The sequence below is a fragment of the Uranotaenia lowii genome, chromosome 1, assembly GCF_029784155.1.
Source record: "Uranotaenia lowii strain MFRU-FL chromosome 1, ASM2978415v1, whole genome shotgun sequence".
NCBI lineage: Eukaryota > Metazoa > Arthropoda > Insecta > Diptera > Culicidae > Uranotaenia > Uranotaenia lowii.
In genome coordinates this window covers 200003523-200023945 of record NC_073691.1, presented here as the reverse complement: position 1 = coordinate 200023945, position 20423 = coordinate 200003523, and the positions used below count along the sequence as shown (strand labels likewise).

General features: G+C 39.4%; 2 protein-coding genes across 6 annotated transcripts in view; one reads left to right on the top strand and one right to left on the bottom strand.

Annotated features, from left to right (window-relative positions):
* LOC129743504 (CLIP domain-containing serine protease B4-like) overlaps positions 1-20423 on the bottom strand; it is a 170969-nt gene that overhangs the window by 6908 nt on the left and 143638 nt on the right. For all 5 annotated transcript variants that reach the window (XM_055735541.1, XM_055735559.1, XM_055735536.1 and 2 more), the window contains exons 5-7: positions 11328-11493; positions 10981-11098; positions 10285-10374 (exon numbers count right to left, since the gene is read on the bottom strand). In XM_055735541.1, the coding sequence (XP_055591516.1) occupies positions 10285-10374; positions 10981-11098; positions 11328-11493 (374 nt within the window). The remainder of the gene's footprint in view (positions 1-10284; positions 10375-10980; positions 11099-11327; positions 11494-20423) is intronic.
* Positions 1-20423, top strand: part of LOC129743545 (uncharacterized) — a 100213-nt gene that overhangs the window by 6235 nt on the left and 73555 nt on the right. The window lies entirely within an intron of this gene.

Sequence of the window (20423 nt, the reverse complement as noted above, 5' to 3'; positions counted from 1 at the left end):
TTTACTATATAAAAAAATAGAAGCATATCTCGAAGCCATCCTCGAATTTAGCTTTTACTTTAAGACTGAATAATCAAAAGAATGTTCTGAACAAACTACACAGCAAGAAAAAATCGTGTAATTTTAGATCGAAAACGATGCACGAAATCGGAACATCGTTTTTGATCTAAAATTCTATTACTGTGTATTTTTAACAAGAATGTAATTTTTGGGGCGTGTAAATTTAGATCGAAAACGAACCGCCTTTTGCCGTGTGAAAATACACAACGGTGTAAATTATGATTTTATTTTGATTGTTTGCCGCTTTTGAAGGTATAAATAATAAATAATTGAAACACACTTATATCTTTTACTTTTTTTTTTACTGAAGGAATTTATTTTCAAATCGAAGCATAAAAATAAAAAAAAGTTCGCCCACCATCATGAGCAGTGCTAGGTTGGCATGATGGACTTCATACAGCCTATTTTTACCGGTCAGCGTCGTCATCAGTATTCTCCAATCGTGGTTCCACCTCACTGCGTAAATCTGCTGAAACAAAAATAATAATTATAGGTTCCACATCTTTCACTTACATAATGTCAATTACCTTATCTTCATCCGAATTCCGTGAACTTATTTGCTTTCCTTGGCTTTTTTCATAGTAAATTTTCTTGCCGAACTTATTGGAACTTTTATGGCTGCTCGGACAAAAACAAACACAAATGCCACAAGTTGAGAATTTCCATTCAATTTTAAACAAACAGATATAATTTTACACTGTTTGTGATATAAATTTCATTGACCGCTTGGTTTTTACATCACAGAATGTAAAATTATATCAAAACTATTTATTTCTATTCTAAAGACTAAAATTACATCAAAAGGAGTTGAAAATTACATCTTTTGTGAATTACACTCGTAAAAAAATAGATCACTCGTGTTTTAGATTCCGTATACTTATAGAAATTTTTTGCTGTGTAAGATCAATACAAATAACAAGTTTTGAAATAAACTTAGAAAACAAACAAACTCGCTAACTTTCAGATACTCAGTTCAGAGTGGCGGTTACTCAGTTTTCGCCAAAACCGCACCTACTCAGTGTGACTAACAGCCCTTTTCGCGACAACTGAGTCATGGTTACTCAGAATGCGTGAATAATTCTGAAGCGGTTTTTGGACGCTTTTTTCATGCTAGAATAACTAAAACCTGTATTATTATTTAGACAAATGATGGATTTGTTGATTGATGAATAACAAAAGTCAAAATATTGTTCATACACCTTTATTTAATAAAAAAAAACCATCAAACTTTTTTAAATTTTTTTTGGCCCGTCGGGTTTTGTCTCCCGGGCCGGGACCCATTATGTCATACTAGATGGCAAATCTATTTGGACCATTATCACTTCGTCGCAGAATTCTGTAATATAAATAAAACTGTATCAACATCTAGAAATTACCTTTAAAATCAATATATTCATCATGTAAAATTTCAAGTTTTTGCTGCACAAAAACCAACCAAGTTCAACCGCCTCGCACAAACTGATCAACATTTACTCATTTGTCGCCTTCAAGCACTCGAGTTCTCTTAGTGCCGAATTTTTTGACGTCTGAGTAATTTTTCCGCTGATATTTGAGTTCATTAAGAACAGCCGTCGGCTGCTCCATACATGTGGTAACGTCTGAGTAAAAGGTAGCCGGGCTCTGAGTATTTCAAATTTAGCGAGAATGCCGTATTTGTTTTCATCTGGTCGCCAACCAGAAGTGCACTAACTGCACACTTAGTGCACAACTAGTGGAACACCAGGGTTAGAACAAAAAAGGCATAAAATAGTGGCATAAGTTAGCAACTGACCCTTCTAGTATCTCGGTTTTGATGAGGTCAGTTGTGCGGAGAGTTTATATAAAGTGAACCCTGGATAAGGGTTAGTTCTCATCATTCTCTATCTAACCGTCAGACAGTTGGAATCGTGTTATTCTAGACGTAAAGTCGTAAAAAGCAGTGTGATTTTTTCTCGCGATTGCGTATCCATCTCGTGCGTTATCCCAGGGTCATCTGCTTGAGGTGGCGCGCCACAAAACTGGCATAAAGAGGATTGCTTCTAACAACCCGTTACCAAGTGCTGTTGCTATGCCGCGCAACCAAAAAAGCGGGAGCACTTATCAACAAGCCAGTTGTTCCAAACGACTAAGATGTGGAGAAGATATACCGTCGGATCATCATGTCAGGTTTCTGGCAAACAACACTTTTGCTGCGCTTCCAGTCCTAGATGTGCAGAAGAAATCGAATGTGCCTCCGATATTATTGACTTCCAAAGAAACAAATGCCCTCAAGAACGAGCTCACTACAAAGAAATTTTTTCTCTCTTTAAGCTCTACAGTATGGGGCAAAGATAATTTATTCCTCCGAGTCCTTACATGGAAGCCAAACAGTTCCTGCAAGAAAAAAATCTAGAGTTTTAAACTCATGATTCTCCTGGTAATAAGCCGATGAAATAATTTTACGTGGTCTCCCGGAATTCTGCCCGGTGGATATTATGTCGGAGCTGAAAGCTTCAAAACTCAAACCGATTAATGTTTTCCCTATCGCGCGGAAAGCGACTGGAAACTCTTTTTAGTCCACTGTTTAGTTTTGTATAAATATACGAATCGCAGTAACCCTAGAGAATTCATTATATGATGGCAATCAACATAGTTCATTTACTAGCCTGTATGTTTATTCGATGTCATATTTCACATGTACAACCAGTGACCAGTGTGGACGGTTCAAGTGTTAACATCAACCTTGAGAAAATGTCTGTGTCTCTGGAGAACCTCCGAAAGATTAGTGCTCCTTTCAACATAATTGTTAAGTGGGAGCGCTACCGGCCGAAAAAACGTGACGTGACACGGTGTGGCAAATGTTTGGCTGTTGGTCATGGGTTAACTCAATGCGGATTCTTAATTGAATGCTGGTTCTCTTCGGAACAAAAACATCTAACTTGCCAACTTCCTGGAAAGTCGTAATATTGAAATTGCTACCCTGAAAGAAACACATCTTCGAACAGAAATCAACGTGTTCAACCCAGATTCTCGTTTCATACAACTCGATCGTACTGAAGACGTAGGAGAAGAAGTAGCAATCGCACTGCGTAACAACATAAACTGTCGCCTACTACCAAGTTTTCGTATGGAATTCATCGAGGCTGTGGGAGCGGAGGTCGAAACCACAGAAGAAAATTATGAATGTAATCGAAGCATACTGTCCCAAACAAACCAACAATCGTGATGGACACTTGGGCGAGACGTCATAAAATTGACCAGACAACGGGGACAGTTCATCATTGCCGATGACCTCAACGCAAAACATCAAGCTTGGGATAATACGCGAAGGAATCTCAATGGCAGTATCTGTGGTGCCTGGTGGTTAGAGAGAATCGTCCGCTCGCTGAACGACACCTTCCTTCGTTGGCAGCCTATCGATGAAAGAGGATGATGCCGCGTGAATGGCTGTCTGGTTGGTTGGTGGAGAGTGTTCTGCTGTCACCGTTGGTAGTCCTGCGTGTTGCTGTCACTACTGTCATTGCAGCAAGGGCGTAGAATACTGGGGGCTATTTCTGGACCGTCACATCTTCCCTCTACTTCAAAATGAAAATGGATAGAAAATGAGTTTTTAGTTTTTCTTTTCTGTTGATCTTAGACCCCTCTTTTCCTGCAGTTTTTCCCTCTTTAAAAAAAATATGTTCAACTTTATTAAATACATACACACACCGTCTTGGCCGATTCAGGCTTTACAGACTGAATAGACGTGGTCGTGGACAACTTAAGATGTTCATTTAACACCCAGTACCGAGATGGGAATCAAAACCATGTCATCAGTGGACCCAGCGATTAATTTGAGACTTGACGAACGATAAGCTTCCATGAAAGCATTTGTTTGTTTCGGTCACTTTCGTTTTGTTAGCCAGATTTGCATAGCGCAGTATTTGTTTGAGTTTTTATTTGATATATCATATCAACTGAACTTATTCTTTTTATGATCTGTAATTTTTTTTAAATCTGCTTTAAACACAACTGCAAATTCATCCTTTAGCGGAATATAGAGTCGAACCTGAAACAGAAACCTATGATTATATGCTCCATAACACATACAATTAAATTTTCTATACTGAAAGTTCCATCAGTACATTTTCGATCCAAACCTTTATAATGTTGATCTCAACTCAGTTTCTGTTGGATGTCTCGTCACAATTAGAATCCTTTGTTTAGTTTTGATTTCTTATCAAACTTTTTAATTTCACACACGACACGAAACTCATTCGTCGGTTGGACTTCTCTTCTCAACCAGGTTTCTATTGGAAGTCCCGTCACAACACGAAACTCTTTCCTTGTTGGACGTTCCATCTCAACCTAGTTTCTGTTGGATGTCCCGTCACAACCCGAAACTCTTTCTTTAGTTGGACGTCCCATCTCAACCTAGTTTCTGTTGGATGTCCCGTCACAACACGAAACTCTTGCTCTGGTTGGACGTCCCATCTCAACCTAGTTTCTGTTGGATGGCCCGTCACAACCCGAAACTCTTTCTTTGGTTGGACGTCCCATCTCAACCTAGTTTCTGTTGGATGTCCCGTCACAACCCGAAACTCTTTCTTTGGTTGGACGTCCCATCTCAACCTAGTTTCTGTTGGATGTCCCGTCACAACACGAAACTCTTTTTCTGGTTGGACGTCCCATCTCAACCTAGTTTCGGTTGGATGTCCCGTCACAACACAAAACTTAGCTAACTATACAGTAGGAAATCCCATCACAGATAGATTCAATCGAACTCCTATCGATATTTCGTCGCCTTTCCACCAAAGAAAACTTAAAGTAAAACTTATTAGCCGAATTAATCACATGAACTTTAATAACAACATTTTGTCATTTGAATTCCGTAAACTGGTTTTATTGAATGACATTTTTTTTTTATTAATTCGTATCGTTAATCATTTCACATTTCAATAATCCAGAATCTCAATCTATAAACCCTGTCTAAAAACCATTAATCCAAGTCACTTTAACACAATAACTTGCAAAAGTTTCGTTCAACTTGAGCATTAGCTATCGCTCAATGTTTTCAAAAAGGAAGCTTGCTTTCACTTTTATTTTGACCATCTGAAACCTCAATCAGTCAATAATAACAAACAAAAATATGTTTGCTTTAACATTATTAACCAGCTAAATTATCAATTAGTCGTTATATTTTAAACAATCAAAGCATCAATCGACTTTGAATTTTAAAAATAGAAGTCTAAATTTTCTTTAAATTAATCAACAAGCTGAAGTCCAATCCGCTTATTCATTCCCATAACCAAAACCTCTATCTTCTTAAATATCATCAACAAGCAGAATTCACAACCCGCGTTTTCATTTTCAACAGACAAAAACTCTAAATACTCGCTTACATAAACAAGAAGAAAAGGCCTCAATTCACTTCCTCATTTTCAAGAAATTCCCAATCCGCTTTACATTTTCAACAAGCAAAAGTCTAAATACACTTTTCCATGATACCAGTGTGCTTCGATCGATGTTGGAGAGGTGGTATCCTATATAGTTGCAAAATTACACCAAGTATTTGATAAAAATCGATCAATTATATACACTACTCGGACGGACTGAGCAGGATGGAGAACATGCTATTTTCTTTCGACTGCGTTTTTTTTGTCACATTTTTTATGCTTGAACTGCTATCCCCCAATATCAACAATTCACGTTGCATTGCAATTAATCACAAAATTATACGGAAAAACAACTCATTAAAGTTCTCTGTGGAGGAAAGCAATCAAAGAACCAGATACTAACTCAATATTAGTAAGTTCTCATGTTTACCAAACACTTCCTCCAAGTACAAATTTAACAGCGATGGCGATAACACAAATTCATAGCATCACCAATCTATTCTTAAAACAACAAAGTAGGCCTCATACTGTCTGATGTACATCCAACACACACACACACATTGGTGTTCACTTTGGATTTCCTTTGATTAAAAAAAACACTGCATTCCTGGCGACAAAACGAAGATTCCAAAGATATGGCAGCCAAAATTCAGCTGCAGCGCAGTAAATGGAGAATGCCCAGCAAACATTTTCGTAGGTATATTCCTCAACAACTTGGTTATACGTTTCATATACATTATTGAATGATCGTATGAAACTCGAAAAAACAGCATTTACCTACCAAAGTGGAGGCAATATACATAGATAGAAAGAATGCAAGAGAATACAAGTTTTTTCTATCAGCGCATGCGAACCGTTGCCAGGGACAATATTTGCTGCTTCTGTCATTGGTCAATTCTTGCAAATACACCATCTGATTTTTATCAATCTGGTTGCACTGCTGGTCGCAGAGAGAACTTCAAAGCTGTTCTCTCTCTTGTCCCACGCGGGAGAAAAAAAAGGAACGAAATCGTCTTCAAAATCTGCAAACATGGCGGTCTTTTTATCATATCCGATTTAAACCATTTAATACGAGTTCGATTAACGATTTTTACGACCTTTTACTTGCGTTAGTTAGAATTACGATTCGCAGTAATGTTTTTAATGACTTGAGTTATCATTTTTAATGCGATTTCATGTTTGCTGGGATGATAGACTTACCAAAAATCTAATTAACAGCCATTTTCTTTTTCGAGCCATACATCTAATTCTTTTACGGCCACTGCCACAACACTTTATCTCCAACTTTTTCGAAACAAACCTTTAAAACACTGCAGCAACACAGGAGATACAGCTCGGACGATTCTCTCTATTTCGTTCGTTTTATTTCTGTTCTGAAAAGAACAGCCTGTCACGGTCAGCCAATTGTGGTGCCTGGTGGTTAGAGAGAATCGTCCGCTCGCTGAACGACACCTTCCTTCGTTGGCAGCCTATCGATGAAAGAGGATGATGCCGCGTGAATGGCTGTCTTGTTGGTTGGTGGAGAGTGTTCTGCTGTCACCGTTGGTAGTCCTGCGTGTTGCTGTCACTACTGTCATTGCAGCAAGGGCGTAGAATACTGGGGGCTATTTCTGGACCGTCACAGTATCCTTCAGAAAGATCACAAGGAAGGCTTTTATACCATCTTGCATCCGGATACCCCAACCCGTCTGAAATGTTCTGGGGCGCATGCTACCATTGATTTTTTTTCATTACGAACCTGACCAACAACATCTCAAAACAGCTCGGATCACTACCCATTGTTGTTGGAAGTTGGATCCATGGCCAATCGGCACATCATTCATCACTTGGCGTAGTTATCACCGTGTCAACTGGGAGCAGCTCCATAATTGTGTGGATGCAGGCGTTCAATTGGGAGATCTCCCGACATTGATTAGCAACTACAGATTATCGAGGACGCGATAACTCAAGCCCAGGAGCAGCATGTGCCTTATGTAGGTCCCCCAGGTAAGCAACACACTAACTATTGATAGACTCACTAAAAATCTCATTCGTACTCTTAACATCATCAGCGAACTGGTCTGTCGGTCCTAAAAAGCCATATCAATCAATACACAAAAATAATCAAGATGGGACTTGTGGACATAATAAATAATGATTTTTCTAACAAGATCCGTTCTCTTCCAGACTTCGGAAGGCCACTTTGGAAGCTAGTTAAAGCTCTGAAAACAAAACCGAGACCCATTCCTCCCCCCTGATTCCTCTTGATAACAGTGGTTCCATAGATCATAACTTCTGCTGAGAAGGCTGCTGAGATAAGCCGACATTTTGTAAGCTCCCACAATCTCGGGCACAATATTGTAAACCCGTATTCAGCTGTCGTTAATAAATTCATAAATTACAGTCACCGAATCCAAAATGACTTCTCGGAAGAACTGGAAATCACAGTTGACGAACTGTTGGCTTACATCAAATCATTTAAAAACATGGAGCTCCAGGATTCGAAACCATATTGAATTTATAACTCAAGCATTTAAGAAAGCAGCAAAGGTTATTACCATCCAGAAAGTTGGAAAAGATCCATCCTCTCCCAAAAGTTATCGCCCCATCAGCCGTTCTACTGATCACCAATCGACACGTGTCTCCAATATTCTCAAAAGAAACAGGTCAGTCTCTAAAACCTCTGCCATGGCAGACAGAGAGAAGGCATTTGACAACGTATTTATGACATGATGGACTCATTTATAAGCTGCACCAGTACAACTACTCAGTAAAAATCATACAAAACTATCTATCGGAAAGGACCTTCCGAGTTTCGCTCAACGGAAATATTTCTGATGCTCAAGCTATTTCTGATGGTGTTCCGCAGGGTAGCATACTAGGCCCTTTCTAATTTAACCTGTTTTTCTCAGATATACCCTCAATCCCTGAAAACGGATATCTGTTGCTGTTCGCTGATGATACTGCAGTCGTCCACAATGGTATGTCTTAACAAGTTACTTTACTAGTTGAAAGATCTGCATAAACGCGGACAAAACCCAGGTCATGCTTTTCCTCCATTCTCTGTCTCAACTTATCCCTACTAAAGATTGAAGTAAAATTTCCATGAATACAACTACAGTAGACTGGTCGCATGATGCTACCTACTTAGGAGTGACCATAGACAGTAATCCCTTAATCAGCCGAAAATCCACACTTTCTCTGAAAAATAAGCTCGCTACCTACAAGCAAATTGTACTTCCCGTGATTTAGTACGGCATGCCAGTTTAGGAGAGTTGTGCGAAATCTCATCACCTTAAACTCCAGCGAATACAAAATAAATTCCTTCGTATGATCCCCCCCCCCCTAAGGACTCGTACCACAGAGAACCAGAGTTCGAGCTGGAGCCCCAACCGTGTGTAAAAATACCAACCATGATCCAAAATAAACGACGCCAGTTTTGCAACTCAGCTAAGAGCCACTAAATAGATGTTATTACCGGTACTTTTATTTTTTTTCCATTTTTTCTACACGCTCAGAAAATAGTACCTTAAACGTTAGAAAAATGCACTCAAAGATAAATGTATGTTTGGCCTGTGTTTGTTTTTGTCGACATAAACATCACAACATCAAGTAAATATCGGATAAATAAATAATAATTTAGAATAAATTTCGATGATGAACGCAAATTTAAAGATTCGTTCAGAATTATTTTTTCTATCACAAAATTGTTATCTCGGTAGCATAACAACCAGCATAACAACCAGCACAATTGGTGCATGGTGTTATTGGATATCTTTAACGAGTATAATGGAAGGGTGGAATATTCGAATATTTTCATGCGAATTTCAGTGATTTATAACATTTTTAAAATTAATCGGAAGCCACAATCTTGAATTTCAAGATGGCGTCAGATAGCGCAATTCAACGTCTACTCGTTGATTAATTTCAGCTAATACCCATATTGTACGGGTTTTTTGTATTTTTTTGCGGTAGCCGCCATTTTGGAGTTCAAGATGGCGTCGGACAACGAGATTCGACTTCTACTCGTTTAGCCCTTTTATCCAATAACCATATTTTGGATGTTTCATGAGATTTTCAGTAATTTACAGCTTTGAAAACAAAAGTGAAGCCGCCATATTGGATTAATGATGACGTCAAGTAACATTTTTTTTCCTGCTAGTTGGGCCTTTTCGCTTAATACTCGTATTGTAGAGATATTCATACCTCGTCCAGTGATTTGCAGTTTTCAAAACAAAATATATTTCTTTCTATTTTAACTCAAAACCTACACACATAACTTATCGAAATTGTGTAAAAAATGGGAATTTCAATTCAAATATGTGCAATCTAACGTGAGCGGGTCCTGTTTTGACATCTTGATCAAGAACTGTCACTAAGTTTTATGGCGATTTAATAATCAAGCGCTTTTATCAAACATGCAAAAAAAGCTTGGAGCAAACTTCTCAGTTTATGTTTTATTGTAGTTTTAATAGAGCATTCATGATTCTTTCAAAACAACTAAAACATTATTTTTAGTAAAAGCTTTATTAGCGTTTCCAAAACTACCTGAAAACAAATGGTCGAAACAATAATATAGGCATTTTTCATGACTCTAATAAAACTATCATCAAACAAGCTGCTGTTACTTGTGTTACTTTGGAAGAAACAATGAGCACTGAAATAGCAGTTAATTTCGCGAAAACTGGCTCGTAGTGCTAAGAGAGATAGAGCAGATAAGCTATAAAGCTGTTGTTGAAAAGCATTTTGACAAGTCGTTTGTGCTTATAGTTTCTTGGGTGATTCCCCAACCTAATGGATATGTTAACAGTGTTAAACAGTGAATCTTCATCAGAGTCGGGTGGATTCAAAATAAAAAAAAACTAGCAACTCTGCCAATGGAAAATGCCCATAAACAACAAAAAACACTTACGGTGCGATTCCCTCGATGTCGAAGTAGGTGAACCGAACCAGGACATAATCGTGCGGATCACCGTAGAAGAAGTAATTGCACCGGATATTCCTGGACGCCGAAATGTGCCGGGAAAAAAAGGAGGATAAAAACAAACGGGAAAATGGTCAAGATAAAACTTCAATTTGCTTGTGCGTGCTGAGCTGGTTTGTTGTCGAGGTGATTTCGCCTTCTTCATCACCGACTCTCATTTTGTGGCTCTGAGTCGTTGTTTGATGGGTTATTTTTGCTCAAACGTTGTAAGTACAAACACAACATTATCTACCACCAGGAATGACGGCCATTGTTATGGCGATGATGACGCTGATGAAGATTTTACAGATTATAAAAGAACAACCGGAGTGATAGACGCGCTTTGGTAGCAGGAGCAGGAGAAGGAGGAACCATTTTGCGGAACCATAATCTCTTCATCTTGAGTTCTTAGAGCAGACCGACTGGCTGTGGAAGATTGAAGTGACACTTGATGGCCGGCATGGTTTGGCGCACGTGTTTATAAATAGCCTTTATGGTGTGTTTGTCTGTGATGCTGATGATGACATTTGCTAAACGATTTAGGTTTGTTGTCCAATGGAAGGATCCCGCTCGTTGTCTTTAGTTAGTTGACGGAACTTCTCGAAGCGTTCAGTGAATGATAAAAGTTTGTAGAAAAAAACTCACCTTGGATATGCCCCCGGAAAGTTGGGTGACTGAATCCAGCCCTGGTTGGTTGCGTTTTTGAAATAGTGAAAGTTACACTCCGTAGCTTTCGGTTGATAACCAGACGGAATGCCAAAATCTGTGCGAAGTAAACAAAGCAGAAATAATATTTTTTTTAATTCGAAGTGATCAAAATTTATTTTTCATTTCAATCAGACTATAGAACCAGAGGCCTCTGGATTTGGTGCTTTCGAATCAAACCAAACATCAAAAACTCTAAATCCGTAAAGCCGATCGGAAATTCCTTGGTAACAGCGGAAGCAACGAAAAAATCAATAAAAAAAATCCCCACCAAATAAAATACTCACTGGTAACGAAGAAAAAATCCGCCGTAAAGCCCTTGTTTTCGGTGTTGTTGAAACTGCTCCGGAATTCCAGCAGCAGCCGATCCCCGCTGGACAGGATCGGTTTGGGCAGGATGTCCCCGCAGAGCGTCTCCACCAGATCGTCTCGACCGCCCGTCCGGAACAGCACCTGATGATGGGACGTTTGACGGGGTGAAATCGAAACATGGGAGAAAAATCAGATTCGCACCGATTGGGGTTGGAACAAGGATTTGCTTCGAAAATGAGGAGAGAGGCCGGCCGGTGAATCATAACTTTTTAAAACAATTTTTATCTGCCTTTTGATGGATTCAGGGGATGCCAAAAAAAAAACAAAGTGAACGGAAAACTTTTTGACGTAGAATTACGTCTTACGGCAACACTATAGGGGGGGCAAATTGAAATTTGCGAACAGATCTCGCGTCACGAAAACTTTCCATCTCACAGACATCCTATCTAAAGGATTATGACGTCATCACCAACGCCTGCTTTGATGGGTTTTGTTTTTCCCTACCTACGAAAGGTATAAAACAAAGGGCCCGTAAGTCGACTCGGTTTCTTTCTCTGTTTGCCGTCAAGCTGAACAGACCGTTGCTGCGCTTCGATCTGAGTGTGGACCCCACCAGTGGTAATCCGACTCAGATATCGATTTGCAGTAGTTCAGTGGCAACCGTGGACCAGTGAGCAACGATGACGGTGAGCAGCGATGACGGCCACCACACCAGCGTAGACAGCCAGCGGGGGAGGCGTTCAGTGGCGGAGGACTCCAGTGGCAGTGGCAGGGATCCTACAGGTCATCGCAAGTGGCGTTGCATGGTCGAATTATGTCACATGGTCAATTTATGTTGCATGGGCGATTATGTTGCATAGTTGGATTTTGTTACATGGTCGGATTATGTTGCATGGTCGGATTATGTCACATGGTCGATGGTTGGATTTCGTCACATGGTCGGATTATGTTGCATGGTCGGATTAGGTCACATGGTCGATTATGTCACATAGTCCGATTATGTTGCATGGTAAGATTTCGTCACATGGTCGATTTATATTGCATGGTCGGATTGTGTCATGGTCCGATTATGTTGCGTGATCGATTTATGTCACATGATCGATAATGTTGCATGGTCGGATTATGTCACATGGTTCGATTATGTTGCATGGTCGGATTATGTCACATGGTCTGATTATGTTGCATGATCGATTATGCTGCGTGGTTGGATTATGTTGCATGGTCGGATTATGTCACATTGTCCATTTATGTTGCTAGGCGATTATGTCACATGGTCCGATTACGTTGCATGATCGATTTATGTCACATGGTCGATAATGTTGCATGGTCAGATTATGTCACAGGGTCCATTTAAGTTGCATGGGCGATTATGTCACATAGCCCGATTATGTTGCATGATCGGATTATGTCTCATGGTCGGATTATGTCACATGGTCCGATTATGTTGCATGATCGATTTATGTCACATGGTCGATAATGTTGTATGAGCGATTATGTCACATGGTCCGATTATGTCGCATGGTTTAATTTTGTCACATGGTCCGATTATGTTGCATGGTCGATTATGTCACATGGTACAATTATGTTGCATGGTTAGAATTCGTCACATGGTCGGATTATGTAGCATGGTCGGATTATGTTACATGGTCAAATAATGTCACATGGTCCGATTATGTTGCATGGTCGGATTATGTCACATGGTCAATTTATGTTGCATGGGAGATTATGTTGCATAGATAGATTTTGTTACATGGTCGGGTTATGTTGCATGATTGATTTATGTCACGTGGTTGATAATGTTGCATGGTCAGATTTTGTCACAGGGTCTATTTATGTTGCATGGGCGATTATGTCACATAGTCCGATTATGTTGCATGATCGGATTATGTCTCATGGTCGGATTATGTTGTATGATCGGATTATGTCACATGGTCCGATTATGTTGCATGATTCGATTATGTTGCATGATCGATTTATGTCACATGATCGATAATGTTGCATGGTCGGATTTTGAAACAGGGTCCATTTATGTTGCATGATCGATTATGTCACATAGTTCGATGATGTTGCATGATCGGATTATGTCTCATGGTCGGATTATGTTGCATGATCGGATTATGTCACATGGTCCGATTATTTTGCATGATCGATTTATGTCACATGGTCGATAATGTTGCATGGGCGATTATGTCACATGGTCTGATTCTGTTGCATAGTTTAATTTTGTCACATGGTCGGATTTTGTTGCATGGTCGGATTATGTCACATGGTCCGATTATGTTGCATGGTCGGATTATGTCACATGGTCGATTACGTCACATGGTCCCATTATGTTAAATGGTTGGATTTCGTCATATGGTCGGATTATGTTGCATGATCGAGTTATGTAGCATGGTCGGATTTTGTCACATGATCAAAATATGTTGCATGGTCGAAAATGTTGCATGATCAGATAATGTCACATCTTCGATTTAACTGCATGATCGGATATTGTCACATGGTTGATTATATTGCATAATCAGATTGTGCCACATGGTCGATTATGTTGCATGGTCGGATTATCTCAGATGGTCGATTTTATTGCATAGTTGAATTAGGTCACCTGGTCGAATTATGTTACATGATCTGATTATGTTGCATGATCCGATTATGTCACATGTACTGCATGCTCAGATTATTTCTGGCGATAGGTTTATGTCACATGGTTAAATTCTGTTAAATGATTGAAATTTGTCACGTCATATTGCCATTTTGACACTCATATGTTGGTCATTTCAAAAATGCACTATAAGCTCTGTTATTCTATACATTGACAAAAAACAATTGCGTAATTCTACGTTTAGCGGTCGTAGCCAAATTACTACCTCCCCCACTTTTTTGATGCCGATTTCTTTAAATTGGATTATGTTTTTTTTAAATATTCTTTATTAAATTTCATTGATTCGGCAACGAACCATACATTGATTCTCGTCTTTCTTTATAATTCTTTGTCTGAATCCAGCGCCAAGTTCATAAATCTTCTCAATCCAGTCGACGAGACTTTTCACTTTCTAACATTCTTCGGATGAATCCCAAACATTACGTGGTTTCTTTCCTGCTCTCGATGATGGAAGAAGCTTCCCGAGCTTTACGGAGCAGTTAGTAGAAGAAAACAAAAACGCCGAAAATATCCCTGATAAAATACCAACTTCAAACCAAACCAAATTCCACCACCCATCTGCCTGACTGGTGAAGACGCAACCAGCAAACGACAAGCCAAGCTTCATTATGTCAGAGGAGGAATTTCGCTCCGAGTTGTTGATCCTGAGATATCATATACCTACCCACTGACATGTGGGGGAGACCTTCCATGCTTATCATCATCTTCATCATCGGCATCATCAATTCAGCCTCATCTACTGGCATTGAGAAGAGCCAGGGAAGCAATCTGGAAAGCAACAGGATTATGAAAATCATACTCCTCACGATTGGCACATATTTTGTGTCCTACTAACCCTTCAAGAGTGGCACGATCTTCCCATTCTCGAATCGAACCCTTGGAACAGTGTAGTGCTAAATACTCAAGTACCTATCTACTCAAGTTGAGGAAAGCAACGCGCCAATATATACCATTTTCGTCCCCGTCCACGTATCCAAACCCATAGAAGGAAGCAATGGATCACGTTCGAGTTCGAGAAAGTTCAGTTTGACATGTTCCTTCCAACCAACCATCAGCCAGCTGTCATCTGTTCGTTGGTTTGTTCGTTCAGTTTTTGTTCTGTTTTTTTTTCTAGAATCGAAAACGATGCGACGGGCAAATATTATTATCATTCTGGTAAAATGTCCTCTAAGCTATACAATGGCGATAAAAATTTATGTTTGTTCGGGACAATACTGGTGCTAAATCATTGCTAAAGGGTGTCCACGATGAAATTGTCACACTATGAAATTGCTTTAATTTTTTAACCGTTGGGTAGAATTTAATGATAATTTGGGTGGATTTAGTCCATAGTGCAATTGTTTTCATCCTGTAAGTTTAAAAGTCCTGTGATCAAAACTCGCGGAAATGGAGTCGAAAGAACAGCTCGTGCGTGATAAAATCTTGCGCATTCATCGCGAGAACAATGATCTCTCGCATCGTTCCATCGCTTAAACGTTGGGAATAACGAATTCGGTGTCGCGAGTGATTAAGCGGTTCGAGGAACGATTGACCACCGATCGCAAGCCCAGAAGTGAAGGAAAAAGTATTCCGTACAACACCAAAAATCACAACCGCGTAGTTGGGGCCTTCAACCGAAACCCGAGCGCCTCCGTTCGTGATGTGGCTACGAAGCTGCACCTAAGCCAAAGTTTTGTCTAGAAGGCCAAAACTAAGGCTGGGCTTCAAACGTTCAAGATACAAAAGGCCCCTAATCGCGACGAGAAGAAGAACAAGTCCGCCAAAACCCGTGCCAGGAAGTTGTACCTCAACATGCTGACGAAAGTTGAATGCTACATCATAGACGACGAAACATATGTGAAGGCCGACTTCAAACAGATTCCCGGCAATCTGTTTTTCATGGCCAAGGATAAGTTCAGCGTTCCGGAGCATGTCCACACTCAGAAGATGTCAAAATTTGCGAATAAATCCCTGGATTCGCAAGCCATCTGCACGTGCGGGAAGCGGAGTGCATCTTTCGTGACCTAGGACACGATGAACGGACAGGTGTACATGAAAGATTGCCTCCAGAAGTAGCTGCTTCCTCTCCTGAAGACCCACAACGTCCCAACAATCTTCTGGCCGGATTTGGCCTCATGCCACTACTCCAAGGACGACCTAAGTTAGTGAAGACAAACGAGGAACTGAAGAAAGTATGGGTTTCCATGCAAAGAACGGTTGATTCACAGGTTGTGCAGACCGGGGTTAAGGCCACTACGAGTAAAATGGTTAAATGAAGTTTATTAGTTATTTTTTAATCCCTGAAAATTTGATGGCAATCGGATGAAAACTCGAACTTTGCGAATCAATTTTGTGTGTGGCAATTTCATCGTGGACACCTTTTAGCCGCAACTGACCTTTCTGAAGAAAATAAACACACAAAGTAAAAGTTAAGGGAAACTCAAATCGCATTGAAAATAGATATTGTAATTTTCTCGAAGAACTAGATTCGCCTGCTCATTTTTCGATCGGTCAAAAATTTACAAAAAAAAATCACACCTTGTTTTGTAAGTTCTTGAATTATTTGTTAACACATATCAGTTCACAAGTTTGCAATGTGGCGATGTTTGCTTAGCTAAATTTCAGTGATCTACACTAGACTGTCAAATGTCCAAAATCTAAAACCGGACCAAGTAACAAACCAATATTGAACCGTTTCAAGGCCCCGGTTGAACATCTGAAAGTCAACACACAATGGGGCTTATTCTGGGACTCGAGTGACTCACGAAATTTCACGTTGACTTCAGAAAATGCTTCAGAAAAGAAATTTGTGTTTCGATGAGCTCTGAAGAGCAAGAACAGCTCATCTGAACGAAAATTTCGAGGCTAAAGAGGCTATTTAATCCAGCAAAACGATATAAAATTTTGTAAGTCACGTCACTTGAGTCGCAGAATCAGCCCCAATATATTAATTTTTGGACTGAAACAATGTTCATTTTAAAGCTTTTCTTTGCCCTGTTGCCATAAAAAATCTGTATGAAATTGCTGAATATTCTTAAACATTTGTATTGAAAATAAATAAAAGTTTATTCTTTCAGTTTAATTTTTTTTAACAATTATCTGCGATAAGCGATATGGAATCATTGATATGGTTTAGAAGTGGTTGAGATTGGTTGAGGTCGAGCCTGTTGTTCTGCTGCATGTCTTCAACACGTTTCTTATGCTCGCTACTTTAACTTCGACTCTAGCATTATCAAAGGCTTGTTTCAAACCAGAACACTTTCGAGATACATATTTCGCTGTCCAGGAGGTTCGATTCCAGAAAACAGCACTGATAAAACTTGAAGCTGGAAAAAAATAAAATTGAAAAAAGCACTGATTTTTTCCCAATTAAATTTAAACTTACGAATTTTGATGAAGGATATCAATAGTGGACCCATCTTGGCCAACCTTTCCTCCTTATAAATGGGAATCGTTTGATCTAGAAATAATATTAGGTGTTATTAAAACAAAGTTTCACAATAAAATATTTAAAAATCTGAAGAAGTTCAAAGATTTTTTCAAATGTTTTGTTTACAATTTGGAATAGCATGACTGCTGTGATTAGTTACTTCTCATATTCAAGAGGCATACACAATTGACGATGAGATAAAACAGCAAAATCGTAGATCAAAATTGGGAATTGACGAAATTTTTGTGTGCAAACCCTAGCGCAAGAAAAAAAATCGCAATAAAAATTTTGAAAATGTTTCAAAATCATTTAAAAGAATTTCATAAAAATCCATAACTTTTTTCAAAGTTTTCAGAGTTGCTAAATGTATTTATAGAGCATAAGTAAAATCAACAAGAATTAATAGATATTTTTTGGGAATGTAAAATAATTGAACCAACCATGGAGCAACTGAACGACCTTGACCTGGCAGACGATATTGTTTTGCTCGCCCAAACACAACAAGACATGCAGAGCAAACTCGACGACCTCACCGAAAGCTCCAAGGCAGCAGGTCTCAAAATCAATGTCGGAAAGACCAAGTCGATGGAAATCAATACAGAAAATCGTTCCAATTTCGTGGTAGCTGGACAACAGGTTGAGACAGTGGAGTGCTTCCAGTATCTTGGTAGCCAGATAACGCCTGATGGTGGGACCAAGAAGGACATCGAGACCCGGATCAGAAAAGCCCGATTTGCGTTTGCGAGTCTCCGAAACATCTGGCGGTCACGCCAGATCTCTCTACGAACTAAGATCCGAATCTTCAACTCAAACGTCAAATCCGTATTGCTGTACGGGTGTGAAACTTAGTGCACATATGCGGTGACGACGCGAAAACTGCAAGTTTTTGTGAATCGCTGCCTGCGGAACATCATCCGCGCTTGGTGGCCTGGCAACTGGATCTCAAACGTTGAACTTCATCGCCGGTGTCATCAAAAGGCGCTAGAAATCGAGATTCGGGAACGTAAGTGAAGATGGATTGGGCACACGCTGCGAAGAGATGAAAACGAGATTTGCAGAGAGGCGCTTGACTGGAATCCAGATGGGCATCGAAGAAGAGGCAGGCCCAAAAGCTCGTGGCGGCGAAGTCTAGCCGCTAATCCGCACAGTTGACGAGAACCTCGGCTGGCAGCAAGTGAAGACGCTGGCTCCGGATCGCCAGCAGTGGAGATCTTTTATCTCAGCCCTATGCGCCGGTCAATCGGCGCTGGACCCTTAGGTAGGTAGGTAGGTAAAATAATTGAAGGAATTCTACAAAAATTATGTATTTTTAGATGTTTCATATATGAGTAGGCTGTGGGCGAAGAAAGCAAAAGAATTTTTTCTAACAGGAAAATTTGCTGAAATTTGTGATATTTGTGAAATATTCCAAAGTGGAAGCTTTTATGGTGGCTAAGGTTCGTGAAATAGAACTGATCGGACCCTGGAATAACGGCCCGCTAAAAAGAAGACGTACTAGTTAGCCTCGGTTCCATCGAAGAGGCGAGGCTGGCAGTTTCCCCAACATCACCTGATTCAGTCAAGCCACGTTCCCAGACATTTTTATCGTAGATCATCCTTTCGATTTGGTGAGCCCGTTCTATATTATTTTGATATCATTTTTTTCCGTAAAGAAAATCAAAATAACCAAAATCCTTTATAAGAAGTGTATTCGAAAAAAAAATGCAACACATTATTTGACAAAGAACTAGACAATAATGACAAAGTTTAAACAATAATGACAATGTTTGAATGAGTTCAACAAAGGTCGTGAAAAAGTTTGGCCTAATGTGACTGTCGTGCTTGATCGTTTAGATAATTTAACGTGTAGAATGATGATACTGTCAGATTTGAGCTAAAAAAGGACGAAAGAGAAGGAAAACGTTGATGGTTAAAGAGAGAAAGGGATCGCGTGAGGCGCGTCATTCTAGTAACGAATTTTGAGGACAAAGGATGTGTTCTAACTGGTGTGCTAAATTTTGTGGAATTTATTTGATGTGTCCGAAGAATTTAGGATCAAGCACGACAATGGCGCAGTTGGCAGAGACCTCCGGAAGGTAAGCAAAAAAAAGCTCAAAAAACAAATTGTTCCAGATGGAAAAGGTGTTTGCTGATTTTCAATCAAGGTGATGAAAAAGCGTTGTAAAGAATAGTCAGAAAATAAATTTTCTGAAAACAAAACAAGCATGTTTGTTTCCCGATGAAAGACTCGGTTGATTAAATAAAAAGCAAGATGCATTGTATAAAAAAAAACTACGATGAAACACTCGTATGAAAAATTAACACAGTCCGATGAAAGACTCGGATGTTTTCGATGCCATATTTACGATGAAAGACTCGTAACTATAATCGATAAACCCGATGAAAGATTCGGATGATTTTGAATAAGCGATGAAAGACTCGTATAGAAAATTAATGAAGTCCGATGAAAGACTCGGTTGTTTTTTGATGCCATATTCACGATGAAAGACTCGTATCGATAATCGATAAAACCCGATGAAAGATTCGGATGACTTTGGATACACGATGTAAGACTCGTATGGAAAATTAATAAAGTCCGATGAAAGACTCGGATGTTTTACGAAGTAATATTAACGATGAAAGACTCGTAACAAAAGTCGATGGAATCCGACAAAAGATTCGGATGATTCTGGATGCAGGATTACGATGAAAGACTCGTATGGAAAATTGATTAAGTTCGTTGAAAGAATAGATTGATTTTCGATGTAATATTTCCGATGGAAGACTCGTAAATTGACGCAATTCGATAAAAGATTCTGGTGAATTTGGATGCTCGGTTCCCATGGAAGACTCGTGGAATAATAAAAAAAAACGATGAAAGACTTGAAATAGAAAATTGAAAGAAATGTTTAAAAAAATATCATATTTCACCTTCGATGATAGATTCAAAATGTAAAATGATTAGTTGGTTAGATGAAAGTGCTGCGAGAAATATAGAGATCATTGACTTCCAACAAAGATTTT